Source organism: Parambassis ranga, chromosome 16 (assembly GCF_900634625.1).
Source record: "Parambassis ranga chromosome 16, fParRan2.1, whole genome shotgun sequence".
In the NCBI taxonomy this organism is placed as follows: domain Eukaryota; kingdom Metazoa; phylum Chordata; class Actinopteri; family Ambassidae; genus Parambassis; species Parambassis ranga.
Window position 1 is genome coordinate 17,668,613 of NC_041036.1, and position 20,649 is coordinate 17,689,261.

Sequence of the window (20,649 nt, forward strand, 5' to 3'; positions counted from 1 at the left end):
AGCAGACCAGAGCGCTTGACCTCGCCCTCATCTCCACCTCAGTTCTGGGGTTTCCTAATTTTAACCCCAGTCTGGTCTGCCTGGGCGAGGGAAGGCCCATCACCGTGGCGCCACACTGGGCAGGACCTCCCCTGAGGATTCAGACAAGTGACAGGCCTCAAAACCCACAGAGGATCCCCACCTGACAGATCATCCTCTGTGGGATCTAATTGCAGGATTCCCATTGAGGAGAACAGCTGCCAATCAGAAGCAGGGTTGGAAGGTTTGTGATGATTAAAAAGGTTTAATTTGATCAAACCAATTATCAAAATGACTTATATCTACTCTGAAGAGTGAAACATATTTACACCCGACACCGACAAATGATGATACCTGGCAGAGCAGACACTCAGAAACAAATGATCTGTCAACACATTGCATGTGAGCTGCCTGCTGACCTGTTGGAGTCTAATGTGATCTAACAGTCTGTTTCCTCTAATTATGTTCTTCAGTCCGTCAGCATGAGCTCTCATGACTCGTTGCCAAGATTCTGAATAATGCTGTGCATAGAGAGGAATTCAGCACTGTTGTGTACACACTGCAGAATATCTGAGCTATGTCAAAGCAGATTTATATATTAAAGAAAAACTTTGTACAACAGCATCTCTGTAATATCCTCTGTAACAGCATGAGTGAAAGCCACAGCTGAATCCAGATTGAATTGTCCAAAACATGATATGGTGCGTGTATCTGACACTGATCTTTGGGACAAGGTCGTGCCCTCTGACAGGGTCTGATTCCTCCTCAGGAAGCGTGGGTGATCCAGGTGTTTGACTGGACAGTTAGTATGTCACTCACTAAAAAAAAAAGTGCACTTCACTGCTAGTGAAGACAATCCCCGATAAACAAACTTCTCACTCACTTCCTGTTTACTTTCACTTTCTGTTGATTTGATTAGGCTGAAAAAAGACATCATGGTATGGGTGACCATTGCAGTGGTGAAGACTCCTGACACAGCATGGCATCTCTCCCTGCTTGTCGAATTCCTTACAACCCTTACAATGTGTCTGTCTGTGGAGTGAGACAGCCCTATGCAGACAAAGGTGTCAATCATCCCGTGTACTGCTCACCATAGGTACCATGAGTGCTTAGACACACTTTAAAAAAAAGTTTGTATTTTGTCAATTGAGAAGCATTTTTAAATAAAAATCCACAAACTGGATTTTTATACTTGATTGATTTAATTATGACGTGCTTCATGCGATGATTCGCTGCCCCACAACAACCCCATCCAACAATAGCTCTGCCTCCAGACAGCCTCCATCAACTCCTTATCAAGTCACACCGTCTCCCCCGTCTACCTCTCCACCCGGACAGGCTGCTTCACCCCCTAGATTCCCATGTCAGAAATAGAGATGGACAGAAGGAGGACAACGACTCACAGGAGGAGTAACATGCAAAAGAGCGCAGGAATTTCTCTTTAAAGGAGGTGGGGGGGCCAAAGGACCAGCCAAAGGAGAGCCGGAGTGAGCTTTAATGACATGTTGATGACAGGCTGGATGGAGGGTATGCAGGGCTCCTGCAGGAGAGGAGAAAGAGCAGGGCGTAAGACGAGCCGTACGGGCTTGTATAGCTGTGAATAGACGTCTGCTGTGTTACCCTGAAAACTCGGCATGTCTCCATACCTGCACTGTTCATACATGATGAGAAACAGGAGCAGCGAAGCCTCCAGCTGTGCATCAATGTGTAATTTCCGACTTGGCTCATTACGGTATGGGCCACTGCTTCCCTAAGGGCTCCATTTGCTGGGCATGGATGGATGAGCAGGCCAGGATGTTGATGATAAAGTTTTTAATCACTAATCACAATCAAATTATGAAAGTAAGTTTTATGGTGTTGCTCTTGTGATGAAGGTTAATACTTTGGTATTGGTTTCATGTTCAGTGTTGAGATGAGACATAGGCTGTGTCTCATTTCAGGGTCTGCATCCTTCGGAGTGCGCATTTTAAGGCCGCTTACGTCACAAAGCTGCGCGAAGGCTGTCCCAATTCGCCAAAAGTCGAAGGGTCCTTCAAATGCGTCCTCCAAATGCGTCCTCCTTTTGCCTGAATTTGGAGGACGCATCGCTACCATCCTTCGTGGCCTTAAATATCCCACAATGCTTTGCGGACCTACTTTTTGTCCAATAGTACGATGACGGACCAAGCGAGCGGCAGCGGCAGGAGTGCCGAATTCACATTTAAATGTAAGTAAAGAGCATTAGTTCGAGAGTTTTAAAATGCTAGTAGTGACAGCGGCATTAAAAAAATGAGTTTTATATTTACAAACATGACGTCCTGTTGATACGAGGCGCTGTAAAATAAACGTTTTGATTGAATGTTGTTTCTGGACTGTTTACTGTAGTATAGTATAAAGTATAGTTCACGTGAGGAGCAATATTATCGTTATTATATCAAACGGTCATTCTGCCTGTTGTCATTTTGTTGAAGGAGGAGCAGAGAGAAACAGAAGAAATCTGACAATTGATAACGGAGGAGATGAGACTGGAGAGGGAGGGAGAGAGAGAGAGAGAGAGAGAGGGAGAGAGAGAGAGAGAGAGGAGAGAGAGGGAGGGAGAGAGGGAGAGAGGGAGAGAGAGAGATAGAGAGAGGGAGAGAGAGAGAGAGAGAGAGAGAGAGAGAGAGGGGGAGAGAGATAGAGAGAGAGGGGGAGAGAGAGGGGGAGAGCAGAGAAAGAACGGACAGACCTCAGCTCATTGAGAGGATGTTGGACAGCAGTGATTTTATGTTCTGTGTTATTTAAATGTTACTTATTAAATTGTGTATTAAATCGTTCTTGTCTCTGTGTTCTTAAACTCTTCTCACCTTGTTACATTATGTGTTTCTTTACCTATTTATAATTTAAGTAAACTTTTGAACAACTTCTCAGTGACCACAGTAAATCATTTATTGTGTGTGTGTTGTGTTATGTACAATATTTACAAAGACACAGTTTGAACATTTCTAACTATTTACCAGTGGGCATTATGAAAATGTACAGTTTATTATTTATAAAGATCAGCAGAAAATACTATTCACAAAGAACATATATATAAATGTTTGGCTGAGCAGGAGTCCTTGGTGCTGCTGGACTGGACGATGCCACGATGAAGACCTTGGAGTCCTCTGGCTGTGAGTGGGACATCATCTGGGGGAGGGGGGTGCCTGTCTCCTCTGTCCACCACATCGTCCATCAGGGTTTGCAGAGCGGACGATCGGCGGCTGCCATGTTACTAAAGATGTTTTTAAAAAGGGCAAAAATAAAAATAATAACTTCAACAGAGCGGCTTCCAAAGCAGCTTAAAATATGAAAAGCTATAAAATATGTATCCTCACCCTCCAAAGGTGATGATGGTCAGTACACCTCCTCCAGGACAGACAGCTGGTCCTGCAGGGAGCCCCACTCTCCTCCACCCAGCAGTAATTCTTTGGTGCAGTGACAGACCTGATGCTTAATGACACATTAAAGCAGTGGTTTCAGGGTTATTTGCAGGGTTCTTACACATTTAGCTATTTATTTAAAGTATTAAAATTACAAACAGACCCTGTATCAAGTCTTACAATTGAATCAAATATAAATTACATTTAATCATATTTGTCTATCTACTGGTTATATATCTAGCGTTTGCTCAGTAACTGGTTAATATTAATTATGATCAATAATATGGTTAAACAGCAGCTTACCGTCACCTCCCCACTGCGCTCTCCCAGCCTGAAGAAAATGAGCCGTCACCGGTTTTGCTGCCGCTGGAGCCGCCTCTCCTCTTCCTCCAACAACAAATAAATATATTAAAATATTCCAAATCCACACTGTTGTCCCGCTTGTTGTGTAGTCCGTGTTGTGTCGCTGTCGCTGCTTTTGTTTTTCCCGGGGCAAAATTTATGACGTCGCGCCACAATCAGGAAGTGCTTTGAAGGCCAGACCGTCCCATTTACCAACGGTGGAGGATCCTCCGGAGGATCCTCAGGAGGACGCGGCCTCCTGAGACCGCGTAGGCTGCGTCCTCCGAAGGATGCAGACCCTGAAATGAGACACAGCCATAGATCCAGCCTGTAGCTGATTAGCTTAGCTTAGCTTTATGGCAGCATTTTTGTTTTTAGGACGTGTTGTGTGTTTTCCACTAAAGATTTGATCAATAATGATTTGGACGGCTGTAAATGGTGCAGCATGATGTTGCTCTGTGTGTAATACCTGCTCCAAGTGTATATAGATATGAACGGCTCCTAATGATACACAAACAATACAGCTCTCTGATTCCCACACACTGGCACTTTGACAAGAAGTATCTTGTGGTATCAAACTTTGATACGTCTCTGTTATTATCTTCCAGATACACTTTTTAAATGTCTTCTCACTATCTCGCCACAGTCAGTTTGTTCTCACGGTCGGCTCTTTGTGTGTGTGTTTAGGCTTAGAGGTTGTAGCTGCAGGTTGGGAGCAAAAGCAAAGAACAACAACCCCAAACAGCTGTAGAAACAGTAACATGAGCCTGACAGAGACACTGTGGAAGGCCACAGAATCGATTTGCATTCCAGCGACAACAATACCCGCACAAAATAAAGATATCACTTAAAAACCTGTGTTTTTTTTTTTTATTTTTTTTTTTTTTTTTAAATTGTGCAACCACTGAGTCCATAGTGTGACAATTCATGCTTGTAAATGTCTGGCACACTGTAACTCATATTGTTCCGTTAAAAATAACTCCACAAACTATAATTTTGGAGTCGGAAACATCTCAGCTGCTCGGTTATATTTTCTGTGTCACGTATGGAAATACCGGGGTCATGTTCTTACAGGGTCAGCACTCTTCCTGGTAGGTGGCCACAATAATCAATATGGCCAACAAATACAAACACGAATGGAGGAGAAAAAACAAGCACAAGTATTGACTGAAAATGTATTGTGTTGTTGTCAATCGTTTAAGCCCTGAGCTCTTGTTAGAGGGTGTCAATGACTGTAGAAAAATCCATCTATTTTTACAGAGGCAGACCCACATGTGGAGATGGCTGCTCAGATTTCAGAGATACAGACAGATGATGGGTGGCAGGACATTTGTGTGTGTGTGTTTGCGTGCCTGTGCCTGTGTGTATTTGTGTTTTTGGGTGGGTTATGGTGTGGCCAGGGGGGTGGCTTAGTAGAGAGATTACCCCACTTCTGGGAAATAGTTGGGGGAGGTTTTTTTTTTTTTTTAAAAGGGGTCCCAAATCTGTTCCTAAAGAGCTGCAAGATTACACAGTCAGGACTGAGCCTGTAGATTACAGGGATGAATCATCCAGTGAGAACCTCCTTAATGTGAGGCGATGGGAAGGAGGATGGTGGGCTCTCTAAATAATTCACCTCCCTCTGCCTCCCCTCATTTAAAACACTGTAAAAAAAAATAAAAATCAAAAATTTAAGAGTGCAGTCACAGTGCCATGTTTCTTTAAAAAATGCATAAAGACAGACTGTTTAGCAGCTCACAGGGTGAAAACTTTTATGAAACCTATTATTTCTTTGGATTAAACCAAACTTCTTTCAACACATCCTCACAAAGAAAAACACATTCTGTGAATAATACATCCCCTAAATATTATATTAGATATAAGCCCAACGTCATCTGATTATGGGACAAATACAGCAGCAGAAATCTCAGTCAGGACAGATTTTTTTTTTTTTCACAAAGGAGCATTTAACCCTACAAGCCGTTTGGTTTTCGTTCACTTCCCACTAATATTCTTTCCATCGCCAGGATTAACAAGGCTACGGGTTGCCAGACAGAGGTCATAATAACCCTGTAGATAGTTACTTCAAAAAAAAATCAAGTCACCCAGGACTTATCTCTACAGACACTCTGCAAACAAGCAGAGATTAACACTGCAAACTGCTTTGGCTGTGTGTTTGTTTGGGGGATCTCCAGCTTTTAGCTGATAAAACATCGGTGTGATGTCTAGTGCAAAGTTACAGCTAATCTCTCAAGTCTTCAGCTTTTAAGTGACCTCTGTGCACAGATACGGAAAAGTCCACTCAGTAAAATATGAGCGAGTGAGTGTTATTCTAGGACATTAGTGCAATTATTGTAAAACAAGAAGGTCCATTAGGAGACATAAGCAGATTATAAAGGACAGTTTTTATTGAGTGTTACTGGATCTCATCTTGAAATTAATAGCTTAATATATTTGATGCATTTACTGCAATAAAAAAGTTCAAGATAATAGAAATGTTTTGCTATATTATGCCAAGTCTACTGTTGTAATGTCCCCGAACTGAATGCCACTGTATCCCCCACAGAGTACCTTTAATCTGTACTGAAAATCATCACAATAATCCAGAACAATTAAAATATAACCAGTAAACTATTAAAGCTATGCGCCCTCCTGTGGTTGTGTGAATAAGTGCAGGTAGAATCTTCCAGTTTTGTGACATCTGCATAAAAAGTGTTGTGTTTTTTTGCTGCTCCACATTTGTTTATGAACAGAGGGTTGATGCTTCAGAATGTGTGCTCTTTATGGGGTGACAAAGTCCACTTGTCTTTTGACTGGTCCAGTGATGTGACATGTCAGGGACTAGAATAAAAAACAAATGTGGTCTTTAGTCTTTCGATGCACGTCCACTGCGCCGGAGGGGAGACAAAACACTGGAAAAAAAAGTGTGTCACTGTCTTCTACGATTTTTGCATTTTGTGCTTTCCTCAGACAAGTTGCCACATTCTTGCCTGAAGCAGATGTGCCAGCTGTAGGTAAAAGTCACTGAAGAGCTCAGATGGTGTTTTGTGAGCTCCCGCAGGTCAGTTTCCAGATGGGAGTGTGTGAGTCACCGTGTCTGTTGAGACGCCCGCCGCAACTTCGTCATACCTGAGTGCTGCCAGACATGTCTGTGGGGCTCTTCAGTCTAAGGAAACGTCTAGTTACTGCTGTGTGCTTTTATTGCCCGTTCCATAATTTCACCTGTAAATCTTTGTCTCTGCTTAACGTTTGATGTGTAATTTTTCTTAGACAAAACAAGAAGACAGGCTCTCTGAAGGCTTCAAGCTGCTATAATCTCAACCTTTCCCAGAAATCTGGCACAATCAGGTCACTTTGACTGCATAATTTATGGCTAGTGTTAGCCAAGGAGGGTCAGCGACAATAAAAATGCAAAACTTAACATAATCACATGGTGGGTTATGCCTCCTAACTCTACAAAATCCACGAAGAAAGGAGTTTCTGTGGATAACCACACTGAGAAAGCATCTACATAAAACACACATCTAAATTTGACTCCTCTTTTGTTTTTCTTGTCTAAACTTATTTCAAGATTGTTCTTAATTGTGCTTAATTGTCCTTAATTACCACTGATTATTGCCATACATCTTCATAATTACAAAGGTGATCCCACCGCAGCAGACGGTCCTGGATATAAACAGGATTAAATTGTTATCTTTTTCCGTTGATGAGCCAGCAGAGAAAGAGAGAGAGAGACGTTGAGCAACAATTAAAGCAGGCTCACACACACACAATTACAGTGTGTGGAAGAGGGCCCAAAGCAAAAGGTGTGAAGCAGTTTTGTTGACATCAGCAGAAAAAAAGAGAAAATACTGTGTTTGAAGGGTGTCTGTGCAAGAGGGGGGCGGGCGGGCAAATGTTGTGGCTCCAAGAGCAAAAAGTGAAGCAAATGGCAAAGGTCACAGGGACAGACAGAGACAGAGACAGAGACAGACAGAGAGAGGGGGTGTTAACACACACACACACCTGAGTGCAGAGTGGTATTTATGAGTTTGTTGTTCAACACAGTCACAAAAGGCATTCTGATTCTTCAGCTTTGGAAAGTGTATATAGACTGAATTAATTCCACTAAGTTTAGAATCATCAATGAAAACGTCCTGCAGCTTTACTACCCACAATGCAATCTGCCAACCAATGGTCATATTGGTGATGCATGTGTGTTATGCTAATAGCACAATGATGCAGTTACTAGCCTGATGAGAGTGAGAAGCTAGATGCAAAAAAACCACCTTAATGTTTTTTGTTTTTTTAGGGTCAAAATAGCAGATTTATTTGGTTATTTTCACCCAAAGCTGTAGCGAGGTGCAACTAGCATTGTTAATTGTAGACATGTGTGTGTCTCTACCATGTGCACCCAGATTTAAAGTGCATCGTCCTTCCCAATGAGGGTGCAAATAGTACTTTTAGCTACAAACACGTGTGTCTCTGCCAATCTGTCTTTACCCATCAGCTCAGGTGAGTGTTACATGCCATGTGTGTTTTGTTTTATTGTTTTTTCCCCTCTCTCCTCCTTCCCTCACCCCCGTTCTTCTAAGTTTCAGGTACAAATGACCAGAGTGGGTCCAGCTGTGTGGGGGAGTGGCTGCTTTGCTGTGGAGGAATCCGGCCAATCGCATGCAGGAAGGGGGAACACTTTTAAAAGGACCCGCCTCCAATGGATCTCTCTCTCTCTTTGCCTAGCATCTTCTTTAATGCTTTCTTTTCAATATTATTCATTTAAATTAAAGGTGAATATACCGAGAACACTTTGACTTTTCATCCATTTGGTTTTGTCTCTCTCACCACACTGTCTCCCCTGCACAAACTGCCAACCATCACTCTTCAGTTTCTGATGCTTTCACGCTCTACAAACCCCAGCTTCCTCTTAGCATGTCATACAACTAGTCAAAAGCAGTCAGCTGGACTCATTCCCCCCACCATGCATAAAAACAGCAGTTTTTTCCAATTTCTTGTTTTGTGAGTGACTTAAATAAAGCTGAACATGTCATAGAGATGTGAGTAATGGGAAAGATTCGTCCTGACAACTGTGGAAGTGTGGACGGACTCACGGAGCTTCACAGGATTCATGCCGACAGCCTGAAATCTGACTGACATGAGGAGCACATGGAAATAATGGAGGTCAGCCAGCTTAAAAAAAAAAAAAAAAACAAAGAGATCAAACTGATCTCTGGGTGTATTCACTCATGTAATTTTCACCTTTTATATTATTTTATATTTATACGGTCAAATTGAAATGAAAGCCGCCTAAATTGAAAAGGAAGCTTCAAGGTACAATTGAAGGAAACATGCTACGGTGAGAGAGGAAATGGGTGTAGATCAGGAAAAAAAAAACATTAAGGAAATGGTATGAGTGGAAAATTATTACTTAACAGTGAATATGATCAGATCAGAGAGAGAGAGAGAGAGAGAGATGAAGGCACCAAAAAGAAAGGGTGAAGAGAAAGGTGGACATTCAGAGGTAACGGGAGCCCCCTGCTGGTGTGGGAAGGAAGGTAAAAAGCAGCAGTTTAAGGCAGCGGTCCCCAACCTTTTTTGCACCACGGACCGGTATCATGTAAAACAATACTTTCACGGACCGGCACAGAAAAAAAAGTGCATAAAGAGACAACTTACTCTTATGCTTAATTAGTGGGGGCCTTTGAGCTTTCTCAGCAATGAGGCGGTCCCATCTAGGGATAATGGGAGACATGACACCCGAAGTGTGTTTCTTATGTCCAGTCCACTCCGTAATTTTGTTTTGGCCGTCATTTATTGCTTCTGTCCTTCTTGTTCACGTTTTCTTCCATGGCTTGTCTTTTAATGCAGGGTGCTCGGTCTCGCAGTTTTGAAGGCTTCGCCACATGTCACTCAGAGCGGACTTGGTGTGTGAGAATCACCTGTTGCAATAAATCTGTACTTTAAATAGGACTCCTGATATAGTCTTTTAAATGCAGGTTTCCTTTTCTTTGAAGGGGCAGGCTCCTCTTCTTCTGTCTCCTCGTTAGGCCTTTTCCCCTTTCCGAAGAAGCTCTCCAAAGACGTTTGTTTTTTATTTATTTTTGCTGCTTGTGGGCTTAATTTTGGGGTTCCGTATCCCGTGACCGAGACAAGCGTCTGGGCAGGTGCTTAAAGGCACAGGCGGATGAATCTGATCGATTTATAAATGAAACAGCTTTCAGACTCAGATAATGAATAATATATTTTTTGCTCAGTCTTTCTGTGCGGCCCGGTACCAAATGACCCACGGACCGGTACCGGTCCCCGGCCCGGTGGTTGGGGACCACTGGTTTAAGGGACTCAAGCAGAAACCAGTTTAAAAATGTGAGAAAACAAATCAAGCAACAGTGAAAAATGTTAAACTCAAACAACAGCAATAACCTGCGACCCACACCAACATGACAGAGCTACAATGAAAAACCTGTGTGTGCTTGTGCTCCACCTTTATACAGCCTGTGGCATCAGTCAGCACAGGTGCAGTCCATTTGTCCATCAGGCCACAATCAAGTAGGAGGAGCACCAGCTGAGGGAGCCGTGGTCTGCATCCTGTGCACCTCCCGGACTTATTAATGTCAGGAATACTACATACCCAAGAAGAAAATGACTTATGTCATATTCAAAGCTTCATATAAGGGGGGAGGACTACATTTAAAATGTATTTCATGACAGATTAGGTGCAGATTATGCCTCTGAATCTAGTTTCATCTTACATTTTCAGCATGCTATCTTCTATGCTATGAGTTGGGAAAGGGTCATCGGAGTGTGACAAAGGTTACACCTTTGAAGGTGTAAAAAGGGTCGTGGAGGCTCCTCTGGCTTCACTGCAAGTGGACTGAGACAAAGTAGAAGTAGAGTGACTTTACATTACACAGATGGAACTAAACGTGACAAGTTTCCTTGTGAGATGTGTTAAATGTTAGGACTTTGTGTGTGTTTAAGATAATCTTGGCCTAACCTCTAACCTAGTTTTGAACATAACTACGTGTCATATTGACCGACTGTGTTGTCCATCACACTGTGTTGTGTTTTGTGTTTTCTTCCTTTACTTTTTACCTTGTTGAGCTGAAAAGAGAACATTTACAATCATAATCCTACTTTTGTCAAAACGTTTTCTTTATTATAGCATACGGCAACAAAACAACAGGAAAACAGAACAACAACCACAAAGGACAAACATAATAACTTGTTTTTTTCCCCCAAATCACAAATTTAGAAATGTCATTAAAAGTCACACTTTGCGCATTTCCGTCTCAGTCACAATCAGAAAAATTCAAGTCCTCGTATCTCACTTCAACACACATTCATAATTTATACATTCCTGATGAGTGAGGAAAAAAGGCTCGTAGACTGTTATGTAATGGTCACACTGAACTGCCAAATCTCCTGACTGTAATCCTCTCCCCTGTGAGCAGGTAAGATAGATAATCCTCATCTAATCCAGCTATCAGTGCCTTTAATCACTTAATCCAGTTTAGGTTAAAATACAAGATTAGATCCTGTTTGAAGGCCTCCTTTCATGGTCTGAGAATAAACCATACAGCTCTCCCCAACAATACACTGCATGCTGTCAATACAAGGAATCTATAACTCTACATATGCATCCAATGTTTCACTGTTGGCGTCATAAAGAATTTTGTCAATTAACATTACTCTCTTTGTACAAGATAAAAGCTTCCTTATAGGGAGTGAGACTCTGTTTGGTCCACATTGTGTTTGTATTGTGAGTGTATAGATGGTGGGTCAATCATATTAGAATGTCTCCAGAATACAAATCTATATGGATGTAAGATTAAAATCATCATTTTGCATGTCTTTACAAGCTATGTATAAGGCCATTGATACTGTATATAAGATAACAGATTTGAATACAGTTCCAGTGACGGGAACTCCTGTTTCAAACCTTCCTTCTACACCTCTCACACCACACCCCCCGTGCTCCTTTCCTCTAGTTAGTCTTGGTCATGCCTTTGGTCTTCAGCTCTGCCAGCTTGCTGGTAACAAAGTTCCACTTGAAGGATGCATCTTCGTTGCCTCCTCCCAGCGAGACGTATTTGGAAAAGCTGTTGTTGCTCCTTCCTCCTCCTCCTTCACCCACCTCTCCCTCAGTGACCTGCCCATCCTGGATGTCCTCCCCTCTGGCCTCCGTCACCCCTTCATCACCTTGCTCTTCAACTGCTTCATTAGCAGCAGCGGCAGCCGCCGCGGCTTCGGCCTGCTTCTTGGCGGCCCAGTTGGCTGCAAAACTATCCCAGAATCCTGTGCGCCTGGTGGGTCGTGGAGGCTCCTCTGGCTTCACTGCAAGTGGACTGAGACAAAGTAGAAGTAGAGTGACTTTACATTACACAGATGGAACTAACAGGGACTAGTGGGCTAGTGCTAAGATATAAGAAGCTAAACTAGTAGCCAAGCTGTACCTGTTTCCTGGTTGTTAACGCTATGCTAAACTAACCATTTTTTCTTGATTAAGATTAAAATTAAGATTAGCTTGATTAGTCCCTGTAGGGATTAAAACTCTGACCGGAAAGAAAAAAAAAACAACTGATGATCACTCACTGATCAGCGACCGGCGGGCTCTCTGTCTCCTCTAGAAGCTGGTGTTCATCGTCTTTGTTGAACAGAGCTGATAGCCTGTTCCAGCTTTTTGCCCCGGCCCCTTGCATCTGGACACACACACACATACACGGGGTCAAAGGTCAGAGTGGGGACATGGTCGGTGCTTTCAAACATTAGAGACAATGGCCTCCTTTGATAGTTTTGTGGGTAGCCACCCAGAGTCTTTGCAGTTGTTTCACATACTTTCCTGGCCATCTGGGAAACAGCGTTGGCCCCCTCATCCTCAGGAATTGGACTCACATCATTCTCCACCTCTGTGACCTGCAACGGCAGCAAAAATCAACACAATCAATGTGCTCTGCAGCCATCTAGTGCACACTGTGGATACTACAGACTGTAGAATGACCACAAGAGTTGCAAAAGCAAATCATATAAAAACAAACACACAGATTGCTGAAGCTGAACAACCATTTGTTTTAGGTGTTCAATGATAAACGCTTGAATAGCAATTCCACATCAGTGTTTGTTTTGACACGAGGAGAGTTCATACTAATAAACTTTAGTTGTCTCATATTTCACATGTACGTGTGAAGCTAATGCGACTCAAATAGCAGGGATGACAACTGTGCACATCTATCTAAACTATCTCTCTCAGCGTGCACAGTCTTCCTCTGTTGTCCTTCTTGATGTCACAATCAGGATAGGGACCAAAGTCCTGGAGGAGTCTGTCATGTAGGGAGATCTAAGTACGCCCCGAGGACCTGGCTGCCTCCTGTCAGTCAGTCAGTCAGTCAGGAAGGCCAACTAATCCGTTTGTTCAGCTCCTGTGCAGGATCGAGTTTCTCTGCTCTCTGGACATCTGGGTCATTGCAACACTGTCTGTTTCACTGCTACCATACCAATGCTGGAGACAGAGAGAGTACAAAGTGCTAATACAGCACTGTGTGCATACAACAGGAAGAGCTCTGGTGATGATCCAACGTAGAAAATGTATTTCAGTCTTTGAGTTGGTTGAAGTGGAGACAGTCAGAACAGTGGTTCCTAAATCAAGGGGTCTGACCTCGAGATATAAGGTCATGAGGTGATTAATGGGGTGAGGAAGAAGAACAAAGGACAATGCAGAATATGACCAAAGCCAAAAAAGGTCGGCAACCACTTGATCCAGAGTATTTAGAGATGCATTTTCTATCAGTTCAATAATAGCAACGTACAGAGCTTGACTTGTAGTTGAGTGCTGCATAATGGATGAGAGTGACCTCTTAATTTAAAGTCTTGAAATACGTGTGTAGATTGCAAACATTTGTGCAAATACAGCAGAGGAAGCTTCGTGCAGGCCTAACAGACAACCACCTAACCCTGTGATGAATAAGACATGATCACTGCCTGCTGACTTCATGACTTTTAACATCAATTCCTGACACATCAGCAACAAACAAACAATGGAGAAAAGTCCTGTACCTCTTCAGCAGTGTCCTCCTCATACTCGGGGTTTAGAGTCTTCATCACTTTGCTTTTATAAACCTTCCACATTGGATTCATACTTGCACACATACAGATGCTTTAGCACTCAAGGGTGGGGGGGGACAAGACCTGCGAATACTTCCTTAATGCCTCTGTGGTCCACCCTCCACCAAAAGTCTCCTCGTCCTTCGTCTCAGTTGGGTCGACTCTGACCTGCTTCCATGTGTAGCAGCCGATTAGAAAATGTTCAGAAGCGAGGCCCGGGCTTATTCATGCTCCTGGTCTGGTTGTGTCTGCTGGGGCTGACAGCCGCTTTCCTCCACCACAGAGTGTCTGAACAGGTAAGGGCAAGGAAGTTCGGCTGCTAAGTGCAATGTGCCCACGCGGGTGTATAGACACACACACACACACAGTGTTCAGCGTCACGGTTCAGAATCCCTGCCTTGGTTACCTGGAAACAGGTGTGGATTTCCTCATTCATATTTCAGAGGGTCTCTTTTCCAGAGCCAGAGGTCTATTGTCAGCCAGAGTTGGCAGGTTGGCTCCTGTAACAATGATGCACACACAGATGCAGACACACACACACACGCGCTACTGACATGTTTAGATGATTTGATAAACTCTGTTGCACCCGGTAACTGAATTATCACACACACATATTTATATGAAAATGTGCACAATTAACTAATCATCTTAAACTCTGCACACACATCCATAGTTTATTCACAGAAACTCACCTTTATACTAATCTACAATATAACCCCCCCCCCCTCACTTAAAACCTGGTCACTTCCTCATCATCCTCTCCTCTGCTCCCATTGGTTGCATATCAGTCAAACACTAGTCAGATTGTGGGGTTGCTTTTTTTCGGTTGCTTGGCAACCTGAGAGGGCCAGCTCATGTAGATAAAGTGAGATGTATAAAGCTCTGATGACTGATTGGATTTCACCAACCGCCCACAACAACACAAATACAACCAACGCAAAGTGCAAGGCTGCCACATGTTAAATAATATTTCAACTCAAAGCTCTTATTTATCTCTTTACCTGCAACAATAAACAGCAACAAAGCACTTCCTGTTTATGGATTGATCATAATCTTGATTATACCACAGTGAAATCTGATAGCGCTCCTTGTTCCAGGTTTTGATTACTATACAGAGTTCGACAGTACGGAAGCTGTAAGGAAGAGCAGATCCATAAGATGAAGCATGAATTATGAATGCAGGTCTGCGAAACAACACGTCTACACACACACACACACACACACACACACACACACACAGACCGATGCATGGTGGTTATTTGAAGAGCAGCCAGTTTGGTTGTGGCCACGGCAGCAGCAGCAGCTCATGTTTCAGACTGGAAAAGGTCACACCCAAGTATTTATCAGTGTTTGCACAGCACGCAGAGGGCTCGCACATTGTCAGGGTTGATGACCTATATATTCTTCTGGGGATTATATAATGAAATGGCAAATCAAAATGTGTGATTTGAAAACAAATGGTGAAGAAAAATCTAATTAAAAGGTCTGATAATAATGAACACACTTATGATGGAGTCTGTATGTAGAACATTCCTCCACCTGAGTGCTTCTTCCACCAAAGACGACTGAACAATCTGAAATATTTTCCACAAATATTCCGCCTGAAACTGCTAAGACATGACTTTGGTAGTTTATTATGTTGCTTTGCACTTTGTATCGACACGGATGCACTTAGGAAGAATCACTGGATTTTTGCAGATGTCTGACATGCTAATAAATGCACTTTCTTCCCATTTAGAGCCTTGCATTGACCATTATTTAGTCAAATCTCTTTAGTTTTGTTCATTGACACTTTAAATCTATTAAATCTACCCTTCTGTTCTGACCTCAGATTACCACTAGGTGGCTCAAGAGTCCTTTAGCTAGATAGATAGATATACTTTATTGATCCCACAGGGGGGAATTGTTTTTACTAATATAGTTCTATCATGCTCCGTGCTTCTAAAAAGTTTAGTCACAAACTAAGTAAATAAATAATGATGTATATTTATCATGCATTAGTCAGATGCAGAAGTCGACTGTGTGTTCCAGTGCTTGGTGACAAACTTTCCTTGAAGTTTATTATTGTTTTTACAATAATTTGTTGTTTCTTCCAGGAGAGATGTGCCACTGTTTGTATTATGGACAAAGGTCTGTGTAAATGGATCAATCAATCAACATCTTAATGTTAGTATCATATAATATATATTTTTTAATATCATTATAATATATGTGTTTTATTAACAAACACTTTTTGTCCATTTCAGAAGGTGAGGCCATAAAAATATGAGCAATACAAGCATCATGTTGGTAGTCTATTATCTGATATGTCTCCTACTTTTGACCACTAGGGGGTGACAGTCAAGCATTCCATGCTCAAATGTGTATGTTGCTGGAAAGGTATGGAACACAATGTACAGAACACAGTGTACAGATACGTGACTCCACTGTGATATGCCACAGTGTCAACATGCAGGCATCAGAGACACAAACAACTGCAGATAACATTAGTACAAGTGTAAAAAAACGTTTTCACTGCATGCAGGTCATGCTGCCTCGTGCTCGTGCCATGTCAGAGATCAATAATGAAGAAACTGTGAATAGTGAAAACTAATCCTGGCAACAAGGGGATGTGTCTGACATGGGATGGCTGAAGCAAAGCAGCTAAAGCTCTTTTTTTTGTCAGAGCAGACCCCCCACCAGCAGAGAGGGTGGTAATCTTGAATCACTTGAACAGATTCTCCGTGTCGATATATCTCTATCACCTGCCCAAAATAAATAGAGCCAGAGGAATGTGGGTAGATAAAGCAGGCCACGGTTGTGTCAGTGTTAGGCTCAGGGGGTTTCATGTTACTTGGGGATATTTAGTCAAAGAAAAGGTTAAAAAATAGTAAGCTGACATGAATGAATGCATTAATGTTGATGTGTAAAATACTGCTAACCGTATACTAAACATGCACTATAGAGAACGAACAGGGGTCAGCGCAGGTGAACCCAGTGATCCTTCACCATGTTCACATTCTTATGTAAAGTCAAAGCAGCAGCTCACATCTGTGCTCGTCCTTCTTTTCAGCCCCCCCATATCCAGTATCTGGTCACCCTGCCCCCACCTCCTGCATGCTCATATTCACGGGTGTACATTTAGGACCCAAATTGCTCAACCTCCTGCAGTGACTTGGAGTGAACAGTCAAATTCCACCTCTGTGTGTGTGTGTGTGTGGGCCTGAACTTTAGAAAGCTGATGGACGTGTAAAAGCTCATCAGGCATGAATGTTTCCACACCAAAATAGAAGACGAAGACGTGGCTGGTCACAGTATGAGCCATGTGTTGAATGGGTAGAGGGGTGTGAGATGAACCCTGTTACCCTTTGCTCTGTTTACTTTGTCAGAAAGTGACATACTGTGGTGCTGAAGGTTAATGTAAATATGATTTCACATAAACATCTCACTTTGGTACTACAAGTCCAAACTGGACAAGTTGACATTTTCAGGCTCGGTGTGACGGCAGAAACCTGCCTTTCACAAGAACAGAAAAGAAGCTGGTTCATGTGCTAATCCAGGAAACTCAAGACACTGTCAGACACACCTTTAAAGATAAGACAAACAAGATTTAACATGTTAATTTAGGATTTTTTAGAGGTTATGGTGGGTTATTTTTGTTGGGAGAGAGCCAGATTTAACTCAGGTGTTATGATGCTAAGCTAAGCTAATCTCATCCACTCCTGGCTGCAGTGATCATATGCTTTATAGTCACCATGGTAACCTAAAAATGGTGGAATTCTAAGATGAAATCTCGTGTCTGTCAAAAGTGAGTCAGTGGAAGTGGAAGTCAGCACACATGCACTTTGTTTATGCAAATGAAGACTAGGCTAAATGTAAATTTAACCCCACATGGTTTGTTAGTAAGGTGCAGTGAATGCTGTTAAACTATTAATAATCAATAACAGTCCATGAAGTAATGAAGCATTATTTCGATATGATCACAGAAGTACAGAAAATTGTCCTATTAGAGGGACCTAGTCTGCATTGGCAAGCATGGTGCACCAACACCTGTGAATTGCACATATTATGTTCTACTCATGTTCTGCGAGTCCCTGCAGACGACTGAGCTTCACTGCAGTGGCTTCCTGTCATGCCAGCTGTTGTGTAACACACGCACGCACACACAAAATGCCCATTCAGGGTTCCTCTTACCTCCCAAAACAGGCTTTTACTGTTGTTATGTTTCCATCATCATCCTGGCATCAGGCTCTGCTTTTACATAACAACTTCTTTGGACTTCCTGTTAAAACTTTTAGTAGAGAATGAGGCTTTGCTGTTGTCTTCACTAGTTTTTAACAGGAACGACATCATCACTGTAACATTAGTGTAGTAATGGAGAAAACACACCACTGGCAGTCTCTTGATAGAGGAAGTGTGAGAGCACATATCGTAGAACAATAACACAAAAACAATGGAGCCAGGAAGACAAGTAAAACTACATTCAAGTTTTTCTCCTGTAGCTGTGATATAGCAGCAACACTGGCCATTCTAACATAGAATTCAGTTTTGTGAGTGAATCCTGTGTGGCCCCTCAGGTCCTCTGTTTGCTTTACTTCTCAGGTTTGGAGGTTGTTCATTTGTGACCTTGTGTTTTCTTTGAACACACATAAACAAAACTTGCCTTCACACACACAGAGGCACTGGAAGGTGAATAGGTCAGTCAACAGTGAAGCATTCCAGTAACAGATGGTGAAAAAAAGGCCCCTTTCATCAGCAGAGCAGCTCACTAAGCTGAGACCTTTTCACAAGTTGCTGCTTACATCAGAGCAGCCGAACGCACCTGGGTGTGCCTTTAGGCATTGTGCATGTTAAAAAGTGATGTAACATACTATAGATCAGCTGCTGCTTGCTGCTTGCTGCCATTTAGAGTCTAAATTTCCATCATCATCTATTTGACTTTGCGCGAAACCCCTTAAGTGTAAGTCATGAAAAACATCATACCAACAACAAGACATCCACACACACCCTACATTTCTTGGAACCATGCAGTGCCTGGAAAGTTCAGCTGTTGTAATGAGGAGTGGTGATATCCTGGCAATAGGACACAGCTGGGCTATTTGGAGGAAGAATAAAGGGGTCACATAAGTTTACAGGTGAGCTGTGGAAACTTTCTTGTTTGGGCGTTTGAGTGCAAACACTGTGCAATTACAGTGAGGACACACTAAGAAGCAAATTTCAATTATCAGTCACCCCTTTGATTCCCAAACTCCTTTCCCTTAAAACTGTGTGTGTCATTGCATGTCTGCCTGCTTTTACTCCTGTGTACTTTTTTTTTTTGGCCCAAGATATAACCAGGTTAAACCAGCTGAGAAGCGGTTACAACCAGGTTTTTGTGCAGCACGGCTGGAGGCAGTTCCTCAACAGGAGGCCAGCTATTTCACTCAGCAGGAATTCAAAGTTCCCGACCAAGAAGAAAACACACACGAGAGTTTCAAACTGCACTGCTGCACTGATGTGATGCACTCAGACAGTCAGATTTCAAGCGAATACGTGCACATCGCTCCAAATAAAAAAAAAACATATGACATGCTCCTGTTTGTAAGACATGTGAACTCATAGATCACCGACTGGTGGCTTTCTAAGAGCCCTGTTGTCATGTATCACACTGAGCACACCGATAAATGTCAGAAGAACACTGAACTTGCACGTCTCAAATAGTGTGGGTAAACATGTGTATGCTAGCATGCTAAATATGCATGACAAAGCCATGAATCCTGTTATGTAACAGAGCCAAATAACCTCAGCCAATCACAACCTCCGAACCAGATTTATAGCTTCGACTGTTTTTGTCATGCTGGAGCGCGTACAACAGCTTCCTCTCATCCTAACCAATCCTGAAGCTTTGTCCTTAATATACTGGTTAGCAGCAGCTCGTTTGACCAATGAAGAGCCCTGCAACAAATCGTTTATGACCCCTGCAGCGGTAGTAAATTTTCTGCCGCTGAGTGGTCTCAGCTGAATGCGGAGATCAGCGTCCAAATCCTCTGCCAACCTCTTGCAACAGCATGTCTCTCAGATGTCCATCCACACCTGTCTTCAAATGTTACCTCCAAAATTAACCTGCAACAAGCCTGATTTGTGTCAGTGAAAATAGTTGGCTGCAGCCAAAGGGGGAAAGATTAGATGGAGGGATTCGTAGGGCCGAAGGGATGACATCAGAGGATTAGAAAGTAACAGCTATCATTCGGATGAATTCTCTTTATAGAAGTGCCGGTTGTGGAGCTACTGGTGTAACTGAAACTGTGTCAGGTGCCGCACGATACGGCCAAGTTCTGAGATCGCCAAGGTTGGGCCCCTGGTGATGTTTTCCATCTCAGTGTGATGTTTTGAATTATATGTAGGTGTAAGGGGAACGTGACCTGGTTTTATGAACAACTGTGTTTTGACATCGGTAAATAACTAATTTGAGCAACATCTCTGTAGGCCCCATGGTGTTATATTATTCCACCAAAATATAGTCAACCTATTTGAAAAAATGAATAGTATGGTGTGGAGCTGCTGTCTACTTACCATGCACATATATAGATAGCTAATGATGGATTCCTTGGGCCCAATCTGAGAACTTGTCCACCAACTGAAAACTTTGTCTCTGGGAATAATGTTACTGTTGTAACTGGCAGAACCTGGTTTAAGATATGAGAGAAGAAATGTGTCAGTGTCAAAGCATCAGTTCCTCACTTCCTCCAAAAAAAATGGGTCAGTCCCCCTACACCTAAACTTACAGCAGAACAAACATGTCTACAGCATGAGACAAAAACTATTTTGGTCTCCATGGATTTTTTTTATTTTTATACCAGCCTATCTTCTTCATGTAACATGAGGTCAATATTTCAGT

General features: G+C 42.6%; 1 protein-coding gene across 3 annotated transcripts; it reads right to left on the reverse strand.

Annotated features, from left to right (window-relative positions):
• Positions 1-11,120: 11,120 nt before the first annotated feature.
• LOC114448925 (uncharacterized protein C1orf232) lies at positions 11,121-20,395 on the reverse strand. 3 transcript variants are annotated; one of them, XM_028426174.1, is made up of 4 exons: positions 20,325-20,395; positions 12,531-12,608; positions 12,288-12,394; positions 11,121-12,040 (listed from the first exon to the last, which is right to left on the reverse strand). In XM_028426174.1, the coding sequence occupies exons 1-4, from the start codon at positions 20,331-20,333 to the stop codon at positions 11,680-11,682; spliced, it is 555 nt and encodes a 184-aa protein (XP_028281975.1). In that variant the 5' UTR covers positions 20,334-20,395; the 3' UTR covers positions 11,121-11,679. The 3 variants fall into 3 exon arrangements, with proteins under 3 accessions (XP_028281975.1, XP_028281974.1, XP_028281973.1); XM_028426173.1 differs by lacking the exon at positions 20,325-20,395 and adding an exon at positions 14,200-14,331; XM_028426172.1 differs by lacking the exon at positions 20,325-20,395 and adding an exon at positions 13,746-13,959.
• Between the last annotated feature and the right edge of the window lie 254 nt (positions 20,396-20,649).